The sequence below is a fragment of the Hipposideros armiger genome, unplaced genomic scaffold (genome assembly GCF_001890085.2).
Source record: "Hipposideros armiger isolate ML-2016 unplaced genomic scaffold, ASM189008v1 scaffold_31, whole genome shotgun sequence".
Lineage (NCBI taxonomy): Eukaryota > Metazoa > Chordata > Mammalia > Chiroptera > Hipposideridae > Hipposideros > Hipposideros armiger.
In genome coordinates this window covers 6,088,943-6,101,727 of record NW_017731381.1, presented here as the reverse complement: position 1 = coordinate 6,101,727, position 12,785 = coordinate 6,088,943, and the positions used below count along the sequence as shown (strand labels likewise).

General features: G+C 45.7%; 1 protein-coding gene across 17 annotated transcripts in view; it reads left to right on the top strand.

Moving 5' to 3' along the window:
• Positions 1-12,785, top strand: part of ZMYND8 (zinc finger MYND-type containing 8) — a 109,033-nt gene that overhangs the window by 53,559 nt on the left and 42,689 nt on the right. For all 17 annotated transcript variants that reach the window (XM_019636969.1, XM_019636962.1, XM_019636965.1 and 14 more), the window contains 2 exons: positions 349-464; positions 5,743-6,224. In XM_019636969.1, coding sequence (XP_019492514.1) covers positions 349-464; positions 5,743-6,224 — 598 coding nt within the window. The remainder of the gene's footprint in view (positions 1-348; positions 465-5,742; positions 6,225-12,785) is intronic.

Genomic DNA, 12,785 nt, shown 5'->3' with positions numbered 1-12,785 from the left:
CCATGTGTATTTAATCCTCCAACGGAACAGAGGGTGTAGCTCTTACTGTCCCTGTTTTGCATAGAAAGGTGGGATCTCTTGTTCACGGCCACCCAGGCAGTAGCAGAACCAGGATTCAGACCCAGTTTTGTCAGTGTCCAGTTCTTGGTTTCACCATGTGACCCCATGCCCATCTTTGCCCATGCTTACCAGCCGCATACCTTCTCCGGAACACCACTCGGCGAGACCCTACTTGAAAGGGTTCTCTTTCAGTTTGTCGCCTGTATCACCTCTACCTTGCTTTATCCTCACCCGCCAAGCTTTATGTCCCATCCATACAAACTCTGGATTTTGTTTTTCTTTTCCTAGAGCAATCCACACCCTTTGGTGTGGGCAAAACTGAAGGGATTTCCATTCTGGCCTGCAAAAGCTCTGAGGGATAAAGATGGGCAGGTCGATGCCCGTTTCTTTGGACAACACGACAGGTGGGAGTTAAAAACGGGATGCAAATGTGTAGTGTTCACTGAACCTTTGAGACTGTCAGTGGGTGCGAGGAGCGGAGGGTGTGGCGACCATTTTGTTTCTTGTCGTGATACCAACCAGTGCTCGTAGAGTCTAAAAAGACTGTCCTGTGCCATGGTAAGCCTGATAATGCGTGGGCTTCAGTTTTTTCAGGTATGTTAGAAAAGCATCTTGCTTTCCTGGCTTTGCTGATGAAATCAGCATCCGGTAGAAAGCGTCCGTGACTGTATGGAAGTGATTCCTCCAGCTGCCCCAGGACCCATGGCGGGCATCTGGGGGTGGGGGTGGGGGTGGGGTGGCTCTGGAGTGGGGGCGTTGGCAGCAGTGCGCGGGGAGGGGGCCCTGCGTGGTGGCTGCGGGGCTGACGAGGAACTACTCAACTTCCTGTGGAAGTGAAGTGGGATGGCATAAGAACATAATGGATGCAGAAGAGAAAACCTGTGGGATGAAATCGTGCATTAACATCAGGAACAATAAAAGCCACGTTGAGTGGCCCAGGTCAGTTGACTGAGAACGAAAAGAATGAATTGCATTTTAGAAAGGGCCCTTCCCATGTGCTGTCAAAAGTATGCGTGTGTTTTATGTACAAGGCTCCTCCTCTAACAGCTCCACGGAGATTCCTGAATTCCCAGTTGCATCTGAAATTGCCCTGGAACTGCTGATGGCTGTGAACTTCCTAGATAGTTAAATAAAATAAATTATAATAAACCCTTCACTTTTTTCAGTATTAAAAAAAAAACCCAAACAACAAAACCAGCCTCGGAATAGGTTCCATGCCTATTTTAAAAGTGCTACTGTTTTTTTTTTTTTGTTTCGTTTTGTTTTCCTGGAGTAAATTAAACTGCCATGCAAATTGCTTTTCTAAATAATGTTTTCAGGGATCAGAAGTATTTTCCCAGATTGCCAGTAAATCTATCATTGTGTGGGGTCGGTGCCCCCTGTTCCTTCTCTCTGAAGCTAAAATGGGAAATTATAAGGGGTTGCTCTTTTGACAGGTGTAAGCCCCTCTCTCAGCCTTTCTCCCCTCCCCTTTCCTTCTATCACAGTGAAGTGAATTATACCTTCATGAATTATTCCATTGGTTAGCAGTTCCCTTCTGAGTGAAGCCCCCTGTGAGTTTGAGAACAACAGTTAGGCTGAAAAGAGCAGCCGTTAATATCTTAGTCTCTCTTAGCAAGTGAAGTTACGATTCAGTGAGGCGAAGGCGCTTTTGAAGCCCTTCTGAGCAGTTTGGGAAAGTGTGTGAGTGTGTAGGGAGAGACTGTTTAAAAGACATACCCTAGATATTGTACACAACACGGAAGATACAGGACCCATGTTTATAATTTTAAACAACACCGGAATCTGAACTACTGCTCCCTCGGTTAAATTCTGCTTGTGTTCTTGCAAGTCAAAGAAGAGAGTGAATTTCAAAGTCATCTGCTAAATCATTTACCAGGAACACAGGCTGTCGGGTGTCAGGAAGCAAAATGGAAATTAGTTGAGATGGTCATGGTTTTGATAGGAAGTGTTACCCTTGATTTGATTTTGACCATTTTTGTTAGACATCTTTTAAAAATTCGTTTGTTTGTTCATTCCAAGAAATACTGTATTGTGTGCCTGCTCTAGGCCGTGTGCTTGATGCTGGGGATACAGGAGCGGGAGGCAGACACTGTCTCTGCCTGGAAGGCTGATGTCCCCTCTCAGTGGGGAAGACAGATAATACACAAGTGAACGGGCAGGCACAACCATCTTAGGTCAGGAGGTAATGGGGGCGGGGGCGGGGTGGTGGTGGTGGTGAGTGAGGATCTGGGTAGACAGGCCAGAGAGCATGGAAGGGCCAAGGCTCACTGTGCTCAGGAAAAGCCCGAGTACAGTGCGATTTGAACAGGATGAGGGAGGAGAGGGTGACAAGAGACGGGTTAGGGGGTTGGGCAGGGCGTGGGTCACACAAGCTATTATCAGGAGTCCGGCATTTTGAAGAGCAAGAGGAATTGGTGGCAGGTTGTACATCTTCCTGCCTCTTCATCAGAGCGTGGCCAGTGTGAACCGTCTCGATGATTTGGGGTTATTCTTACTCCCCCGAGCAACACAGAGTAGATAAGACGTAGGACATAGGTGGGTGGTGGGGAAAGCAGTGCTTGCGCTTAGGCACCAAATATTCCCAGACCCTTAGCATCTTTGATTCTGCGCTCTTAGCTTGCCCGCTCTGCACAGACCTCTTACTCCAACCGGACAGCCATTGGAGGTGGATTAGGGGGCGTGAGCTTGGCTGGCCCTGTTTCCAGAGGCTGTTTTCTCCGACATGATGCAGGTGTAGGTCATTTCTGGATCGGATCTGTCATGGAAACTGGGCCCGTACCTGTGTGAAAAAGTCAGCAGCGCAAGCCTGATGCCCATGAGGTTTGCCTTACCCCCTCTGATGTCTTCTGTCCCCTCGCCGGCCGGGAATGTGCTGAGCTGCTCGGTTCATTTTAGGGTGTAGGATGTGCATTGGGCAAGTTGTTACGGGCACCCCACAGTGCTGGAATAACAATATGTTAGCATTGCAGGAATGCTTTCGTTGGCCAAGGCCAGGAGTCACGGACAGCGGTGGGGGAATGGGGCCGCTTTGTGGACAGCCTGCTCTGGGTCAGACCCAGGAACATGACGTGGAGACGAAAGGGAGGCTGCAAGAGGCATAACATGCTGTCCTTTTTGCAGGGAACTTGCCTGGGGGCTGCATAGCCAAAATGTGAGCCTGCACAGGTGTAAGCGTCATAGGTCAACACATCAGAATAAGAAACACCACAGACCATTACATATTCATGGTCAAGTTAAATACTAGAAAGGCGCTGGGGAGGCTCTTGCACAAATCAGGGCCTGTTCTGAAGACTCGCCTTTAAAAGATTTGCTTTTATTTTTGGTCTTATTTCGTAGACCCACACACACAGTATTATATAATATATAGAAAATATTTTATTAAATGCCTGTAAAACTATAAAAGCAGTGGCTGGCATTACCTGAGTGCCCACTTTGCAGCAGGTATAAGCACTGTTCTAAATGCTTTTTTGTAGAAGCTGCTTTCATCCCCATTTTACTGATAAGAAAACTGAGGCCCAGAGTTGGGAATTAGCTTAGCTGTGTGACTCTGGCCTCAAGACATTGGCCACTCCCTCTCCCCCACGGGCTTTATATAGTTAAACAAATCTAATTTTCCTTTCAGTATTTCCTGGGCCTGCTTAAAGGAATACAAACACTTTCCTGAAATCCCTTGCCAAGCAACTTCATTGAAGGCACTTGAGAACCTGGGAGGAAATAGTTAAGGCCTGGATACCAGACAAAAGTGTGGGGGAAGTTTAGTCACTGGATGATCAGCCCCTGGCGGTGCTGGGACTGGCCTAGGTGGCCTTTCCTTTGCTCCCCGTGGCACCCCTCCAGGTTCGGGCTTATCCTCCATTTTATTGATGACAGAGCAGAGGCTGACTCTAGGACCCGGAGTCACTTGTTCTGGGGATCCTGACTGCTACTCAGATCTGTCCTGTCTGGCCTGGACTCTTGCCTACCCAGTTGTAACATACGAGCCTCGCGTTCTGCTCTCACCCGGAGGGCATTCGTTCCGTGTGGTTCCTCGGGTCTCAGCAGAATGACAGCAGTGAATTGGAATGGATGAGAAGCTGGTAATTTCTAGCACAGAGAGCAGATATGTGGGAGGTATTCAGTATTTGTTGGTGTCCTGAGCTAGTTGCAAGCAGCCAACCTGTGCCCTGAATTCAGCCCCAAGCGTAGGCTGTATTTCTCCAGGGTCATTTTTTCTTTTAAAAAGAGGACCAAGATACCAACTGATAACATTTGGGTTAAATATGAGAAGTGTGTCGTTTTCTGCTCTTTAAACCATTGGAAGACTTTGCAGTGTTGGGTCCCGATTCCCACGTGGGCATCCTGAGAACACCTGAGGACATATTTGCTTGCGGTAGCCTGGTTTCGAGTTTAATTCCACCCCACAGTCCACTGTGCTCCCTGTTACTTGATCCCAGGCTTGAGTTCATGGTCTGTGAAGTCCAAAAGGCCACTTAGGTAAAAAAGCTCACTCCTACGAGGTTCCTAGCTGCACACTGGGTTGAGGCCAGGGGATCAAATGTGACAAAGTGACATCTTGGGTGCTCCTGTATTGACTCTGCCTTCCCCAGAGCATGGGAGTTGTGTTCCCATTTCCTGCCTGTTGTCTCTTGGGTCACTTAATTCCAGAGAAGTAGCTCATGTTCTCATGAAGTCTCCACAGAGCACCCTGGGATGTGGGGTGTTGAAGGTAGAACTACAGAACCTGCCTGGAATGTGAGGCAGAGGCGGGGGTGGGGAGCACATACCTGGAGGCTAAGGGACTGTTTTATTGTTCTTTTCCGTGTGAATTCTCTCACATTGAAAACCATGCGCCTTTTAGGGTGATGGTTTTCCAGTGTTACCTCCTAGTCTCATGGAGAACCCCAATTTTGAAAGAGAAAGCTTTTTATATCTGAGGGCAGAAGAGTGAGGTTTGGGGAATCTCTCTTGGGAGGTGTAGTCTAGGATGCAGTGACTCTTACTCTCTACCAACCCAAAGCCAAAGGGGATTTATTATTTTTTAATGGATTAAAATGACGAAGTCTATTGAGCCATATTCGGTCCTGATGACAGAACATGTTTGTTAAGTGGATCACTGATGAACCATTCAAGCCAAGTCATTTTTTAAAAAATACAATACTATATATGTAAGCATGTTGGCACACATCCTCGGCTAATTTGATTTGCGTTAAGGAAAAAATTCTGGAAACAAATGTCCATCGACAGATGAATGGTTAAGGGACATGTGGTCTGTACACACAGTGGAATACTATTCAGCCTTAAACGTGACCATGTGGGGGAAGCTTGAGGATAGTATGCCAGTCATGGACAAATACTGCATGATTCCATTTACATGCGGCATCTAAAAATCGTCAAATGCATAGCATCAAAGAGTGAAATGGTGGTTGCCAGGGTCTCAGGGAGGGCGAAGGGGGAATTGCTAATAGACATGCATAAAGTTTCCGTTAAACGAGAGTAGTATGTTTTAGAGATCTGCCGTACAACCCTGACCTATAGTCACCAATTATGTGTTGTACATTGAAACATTTATTGAGAGGGCAGATCTCATATTAAGTGTTCTTACCACCATAAGATAATTAAAAAAAGAACTTCAAAAGAAAAAAAAATCTTAGAAATGACCAACGTCGCCTGAAACTCTTCCTTTCTCTTTGGCACCTCTAGGGCCTGGGTTCCAATAAATAATTGCTACCTCATGTCTAAAGAAATTCCTTTTTCTGTGAAAAAGACTAAAAGCATCTTCAACAGTGCGATGCAGGAGATGGAGGTGTACGTGGAGAACATCCGCAGGAAGTTTGGGGTTTTTAATTACTCTCCGTTCAGGACACCCTACACGCCCAACAGCCAGTACCAAATGCTGCTTGACCCCACCAACCCCAGTGCTGGCGCCGCCAAGATAGATAAGCAGGAGAAGGTCAAGCTCAACTTCGACATGACGGCGTCCCCCAAGATCCTGATGAGCAAGCCCTTGCTGAGTGGGGGCACGGGCCGCAGGATCTCCTTGTCGGATATGCCTCGCTCCCCCATGAGTACAAACTCTTCCGTGCACACGGGCTCCGACGTGGAGCAGGACCCTGAGAAGAAGGCCATGTCGAGCCACTTCAGTGCAAGCGAGGAGTCCATGGACTTTCTGGACAAGAGCACAGGTCAGCCCCTGGCCGGAGAGGGTGGGGGAGGCCCCAGGGACACGGGATGGTGGGGGGACGTGGGCGCAAGCTGGCCAGTGTCACAGAATCACAGGGAGCTACATGGGGCTTCTCCAGGGGAGCAAATTTTAAATTTTAAAATTTGCTGTTAGGGACTAAAAAAAAAAAAAAAATCGTTCCCATGAGGTCATCTTGGAGGTCATTCCTAGAAGTGGGCAGAGATAGCTAGAAATTCTTCCAAGTTCGGTTCAAATGCCTCTTAGATTAATCACTTCCCGTTAGGTTTTCTTTCTTGAGACTTTTAATTGAAACATTTTTCTATCAAAACTGTGCATTCACATCATTTAATGCTCAGATATCAGAGAAACACACAAATTAATAATACTCTGTTCCCCGAGCTGTCCCATTCCCTTAAAAGTCACCCTGCTTAATCGTCGTGTTGCATTTTTAAGACTTGCTATATAAGTAGAATGACAGAATGAGGACGCTGGTCTCAAATTCCAGCTCTGCCACGCCTAACTCTGTGGCTTTAGGCAGGGTACCTAACCTCTTATGCCTTAGTTTCCTCATCTGTAACTTGACAGTAGTAATAGGACCTGCCTTGTTGGTTCTTGTAAGGATTGCATGCGTCAGCACACACACAGGGCTTAGAACAGTGCCTGGAAAGGTAAGGGCTACAGAAATGTTGGCAACTCTATTATTTCTCATGGTGGTTGTAAATCAAATGGCTGTTGGCGTTTAGAGAGGTGATGCAAATGAGTGGTGCTGGCCAAGTGTACAAAAAGGAGCGAGGACTTGAATTCTTGCAGACATAATTTGGTTGCATGTTAAATGCGTACGAACTTGATTATTTCCACAAGGAAATGGATTTAGTCTCGTTTTTCTTGAAACATGGCCTTCTCTGCTCTTCGTTGTTCTACCTTTGAGAGACATGGGCATGGAGAAGCTTCCACGCTAAGCATGATAGTAAAGGCAGCCAACCCTCAGGCTCTGGGCTGGGGAGACTGTTGAGGGGACCGGGACTTGTGCGTCCATCTCAAGGGTTTCAGCCCATGGTTTCCAGGCAGGAAAACTCATGGTTTTCAGATCTTAACATTCTTCCAGAGACCTGGGAAATCGGCATTTATTACATAAGCATTTTTTATTTTTATTTTTTATGTAAAATCTCTAATTATTAATGTCAACTCAAAAGGTCTTGGAAGAGTCTGGCCAAGATGGTGGAGTAGAATATTGAGGGGGGAAAAAAAAAAGTCTTAATGTTTTCCAGAATGAGTAAAGCACATCTACAGGTTGGACCACCAATGCCTGACTTCTGGCCAAAAAGCATTAACCTGGGATGGCTTTTCAGGCTCCATCTTTCCATCCCCCTCCTCCCGCCTCCCTCTTTCCCTTCCTAACATAAGATCTCTTGAAGGAGCAGGCATCTGTTCTTCAGGAGACCACAGAAGTCCCCTGAAGATAAAATGAGAGGGTCTCGGTCAGTTGTGAACTCAGTTCCCCCCATTTTGGTTGTGTTGTTTCTTGTTTCTGGTTGGTTGGCTGTTTTCAAGCACTGCTTGTAGCTGTGCCCCAAATAGTGACAGGTAAGAGCAGAGAGAGTTAAGTACCAATAGCTTTTCTTTTCTTTTTAAAAATTTTATTGGGGAACAGCCATGGTCATTGGTTACACATGGCTTTCATGCTACAGTGGCACAGTTGACTCTTTTAGGGAGGGCGCAGCTCACGGTGGCCCAAGTGGGGATCGTACTGGCAACCTTGGTGTTATCAGCACCATGCTCTAACCAACTGAGCTAATTGGTTACGCTACAATAGCTTTTCTTTATTCAAAATAAAGACTGCCATCTCTTTCTCCAGTTGTAATCATAGCCATGCGGTCCTAGGTACTCAGAGTTGAGTTTGAGAGCTTTGTTCTAGGGTGACGTAACTTGTGTTGACATAGTTTCAGAAAAAAAAACTTCCCTTTTGCTCTCTAGTTTCTGACCAGAGTACTTTTTAGTTCACAACATGATTCCGTTTAAGCCAAGTTAACAAAACATGGTATGGAATCACACAGACTCCTCAGCCTGTTAGTTGTCCCGTAGAGAGCACGCTTTTGAGAAAGTGTTTTAACCTTAGCAGCCATCCCGTGAAGTCACTGTGGCCTGAACTTTCATTGCCATGATTTTTGCCGTATTCTGGTATTACCTATTTTATTACCTTCTTAATTTTAAGCCTGCCATTTGGCCTCATCCTAAGCTAATTAAAATGTATAAACTCATGTGTTTAAATTTCTTGTATTTTTTCCTAAAATACATGAAATTAATATATAATGTAAAATAAAACATTTCGGTCTGCAAACAAACCATTATCGGTTCTCTTGAACCATGTTTCAGAAAACATAGTTTTATAGGACTGTGAGAACACGTGTAATGTTGCGCTTAGCTTCTCTATTCCTTTGGGAGGTACAGAGGTTGAAATGACATCAGAAGGCCTGACAAAGTGATAAGATTAGTAGATGTCCCATTTCAGTAGACTTTTAAGTCCCTTTCTCCAAATACAAACCCCTTGATAGGATGTGCTTGGGTCATTTTGCTAAACATGAGTTAGACAGCCAATGAGTAGTACAGGAAGAGAAAATGATAATTCAAAATTGTTTTAATCTTACACATTGTCCTTTTTTGTAGAGGGCAGTGTCACTGGCCCTCATATGTGGGATCCGAACCGGGGCCCTCTGGCGTCCCAAGCCAGTTCTTAACCATCGCGCCACTCGGCTGGCCCTTACATTGTCCTTTTTTAAAAAAGATTTTATTGGGGAATTGAGGAAGGGGAACAGCCAAGTTGTTGTCCTTCAATGTTAGCTGTGGAGGGCGCAGCTAGCTCAGCTCCAAGTTCAGTTACCATCCAGCCACCCGTCAGCAGCTTGCAGCCGCTCAGCTCAAGGTGCCGTGTTCAATCTTAGTTGCGGGAGGGGGTTGCTCACCATCCCATGCGGGAGTCGAACTGGCAACCTTGTGTTAGGAGCATGTGCTCTCACCAGCTGAGCCATCCTGCCAACTGTTGGCAGCTCAGCAGCAACTCAGCTCAGGCGCAGCTCACTGGCCCATGTGGGACTCGAACTGGCGACCCTGTTGCTCAGAGCGCGTACTCTTAACCAACTGAGTCACTAGGCCCGCCCCCACATTGTCCTTTATTTTTTGTAAGGTGCCGGATAGTAAATATTTTAGGCTTTGTGGGTCTCTGTCACAGCTGTGGAACTATTCAACATTGTCATTGTATTACCAAAATAGCCATAGGCAGTTTGTGGCTATGGACACTGAAGTTTGAATTTCATGTAATTTGTATGTTTCATGAATGGTTAATCCTTGATATTTTTTTAGCCCTTAAAAAACGTAAAATACTCTTCTTGGCTTGCAGGCCCTGCAAGAATAGATGGTATGCTAGATTTGGCCCATGAGTTGGTTTGCAAGCCTCTTATAGGCTAGGAGAAAATTTTCAGACAGCAATATGAGGTCCCTATGGAGAGTGGAGGGTGGTCCCTAAATTCGCACAGCTGGATCCTGAGATCCTGAATCTAGACCTGTTTTCTTTTCACTGCACCCTACTGCCCTCTGCTGTTTGCAGCGATAATAGCATTTAGTGGAAGGGGAAGTGGAATATCTGTTGAAATGTTTCCATAATCAAGGAGAGTATAATTGAGACAAGACTGTGATTTATCCACAATTGTGTAAAAAAAAAAAAGATGGTCATAGGATAGAAAAACTATATTAGTTATAGCAATAAAACATTTGTAGTTTTATACTACAAATTGTAGTTATAAACTACAAATTGAAATAAGTACATTATTAAATAAAACTGTTCTGGGAGTTTAGAAAGCCCTCTTGTTGGAGGGGGACTGAGGAGTTCAGAGCCATGTGTGTGTTAATTCTTAGAGCTGGCTTTAGCTTTCTGAGAAGCATTTTGCTTAACCAGAAGCCTTTCACTCACGATGTTCTGGAATCCTGTAGTCTTTTTTTTTTTTTTTTAAAGATTTTATTGGGAATTTGGGGGAGGGGAACAGCATTGGGGAATTGGGGAAGGGGAACAGACAAGTTGCTGTCTTTTTGTTCTTCAATCTAGTTGTGGAGGATGTCACTTCACTGGCCCATGTTGGTATTATCATTGCGCTCTTCCCGGGTGAGGCAGTCACTCGGCCAGCCATTGGACGGCCACTCACGACAGCTCATGAAAGCTCATGCCCGCTGCTGGCCAGCCCCGCTGCAGCCTACGCCGTCGCTGGTGACTCACAGCAGCCCAGCTTCAGGTTGAGCTGTCGTTCACCATCGTAGCTGTAGAGGGCAGTGTCACTAGCCCTCATGTGGGATCCGAACCGGCGGCCCTCCTGCTCAGTGCTGGTGTCCCGAGCCAACTCTTAACCAGCGTGCCACTTGGCTGGCCCTGAAATCCTGTAGTCTTAATGGTTAGAGTGGTTTATATTCCCAGTGACTTTTCTGCTTCCTCTTTTATCTAGACCTCCTGGCCACAATGGATGCCTTTGCTAATATTTGCCTGTGGGAATCCCAGTTTAAGTCATTACTGTGTTTTAGGGTAAGAGTCCTGGGGCCTGGCTCTCACCACCCTCTGAGCTAATGGTCTTTCGGCCTCATAGCTCCACATGGCTTACTGCTTAGGGAGAAGGGAAAATATTTTCATATACTCCTTTTTTTATTGTGAGATCAATATGTATTTGTCATAAAATAATTGTTATGTACAAAGACTAAAGTCACAGACCATCCTGCCGCCAACAGTCAGCCGGCCTTTGGATACTGTTCCCAGGACTTGTTCCACGGTGGTTTGTTTATAAGTCACACTATTCGGTTGCAAACTCAGATATTTCAGGCATCAAGCCTGCATGGAAATAAACGGGACTGGGAAGTGGTAGGGACGGGGGTTGAACTAAAGTAGAAAGATGGTCCTTATCGTGACCGATGAGATACACGTGTGTGCTTGTGTGTGTGTAACACTTCCCAAAGCAGCACTTACTCTTCTGATATGTGATGTTCTGAGCTAGAGAAGTGTGTTTGTTCTAACCGGCAGCGGTTCTCAACCTGTGGGTCGTGACCCCTTTTGGGGGTCGAACGACCCTTTCACAGGGGTCACCTAAGACCATCGGAAAACAAAAAGATATGTATATTATGATTCATAACAGTAGCAAAATTACAGTTCCAGAGTAGCAACGAAAATAATTTTATGGTTGGGGGTCTCTACAACATGAGGCACTGGATTAAGGGGTCGCGGCATTAGGAAGGTGGAGAACCGCTGTTCTAACGGGTACTGGCGCCTTCCTCCTTCTGGTTGTAGCCAAATGGGAATGTGGGCTCAGTGTTGCCAGATTTTTGTTTGTTCCAGAGAAGTCTCAAATATTTTTTAAAATGCTAACTACCCCGACTTGTACATATTGGCTTCAATTAAAAAAACAAACAAACAAAAAACTATATGCCAGGTCAAACGGATCTGTGAACTACTGGGTTCAGGGGTCACCTGTCTGTAATGTCTGGTATAGACTGTTTAGAGTTTTTTTGTTTTTAACTTGCGCTTGTGTTCTGAGTACCTGTACATGTTAGTAAGTAAGCCCTTCCACACAGCATTTCTGTCCCGTCATAGACCGTCCAGTGATGCGCTGCTGGGGAGCTTACCTGTGCATGCCACCAAGACTTGTGCAAGACACAGCCCTTTGGACATTTTGGTTGTTTCAAGGTTTTATCATAGAGGACGTTGAACATGAGTCAGTACCTCCTCTACCCCTACCCCACAGAGAGGGCTGGGGCGCGAGGGAGGGAAGGGACATTTTTTCTAATTTAATTCTAAGACTCTTTGTTTCATGTAGTCAGAACAACACTTAGCATGGCGTAGGATTTTGTAAATGTAGATAATAAATGATGTGTGTTTAGCCCCCACTCGTGAATTGCACATCAAAGTATAAAATCTGATTAAATTCTTGGTGACTTCAAAGGCAGTCGTTCTTCCTTTGGGCAAGATTTATGGCTTAATAAAAGGATTGGCATCTATTTCAAAGCTTAATTGAAACGAGCATTTCTCAATGTCTTTTTGCTTTTGAAAATGTTTGGAGTGATTTAAAACAGGGCTTCTCAATCCCAGCGCCATTGACATTTTGGGCTGGATAACTCTGTTGGGGGGCTGTCCTGTGGACTGTAGGATGTTTAACTACACTCCTGGCCTCTACCCACTAGATAGATGCTAGTAGTACAACCTACCCACAATTGTGACAGCCAAAAGTGTCTCCAGACATGGCCTGGTGGACCCTGGGGGGGCATAGTCACCCCTCCAATTGAGAACCCCTGATTGAATGTACCTTGCTTTTGTTTTTTTTTTTGTTTTTTTTTTTTAAAGATTTTTATTGGTGAATTGGGGGGATGGGAACAGTGCTGGGGAATTGGGGGAAGGGGGACAGACAAGTTGTTGTCGTTTTGTTCTTCAGTCTAGTTGTGGAAGATGTTGCTTCACTGGCCCAAGTTGGCACCATCATTGCGCTCTTCCCGGGTGAGGCAGATCAGTCGCCGGCTTCTGGACGGCCGCTCACTGTGG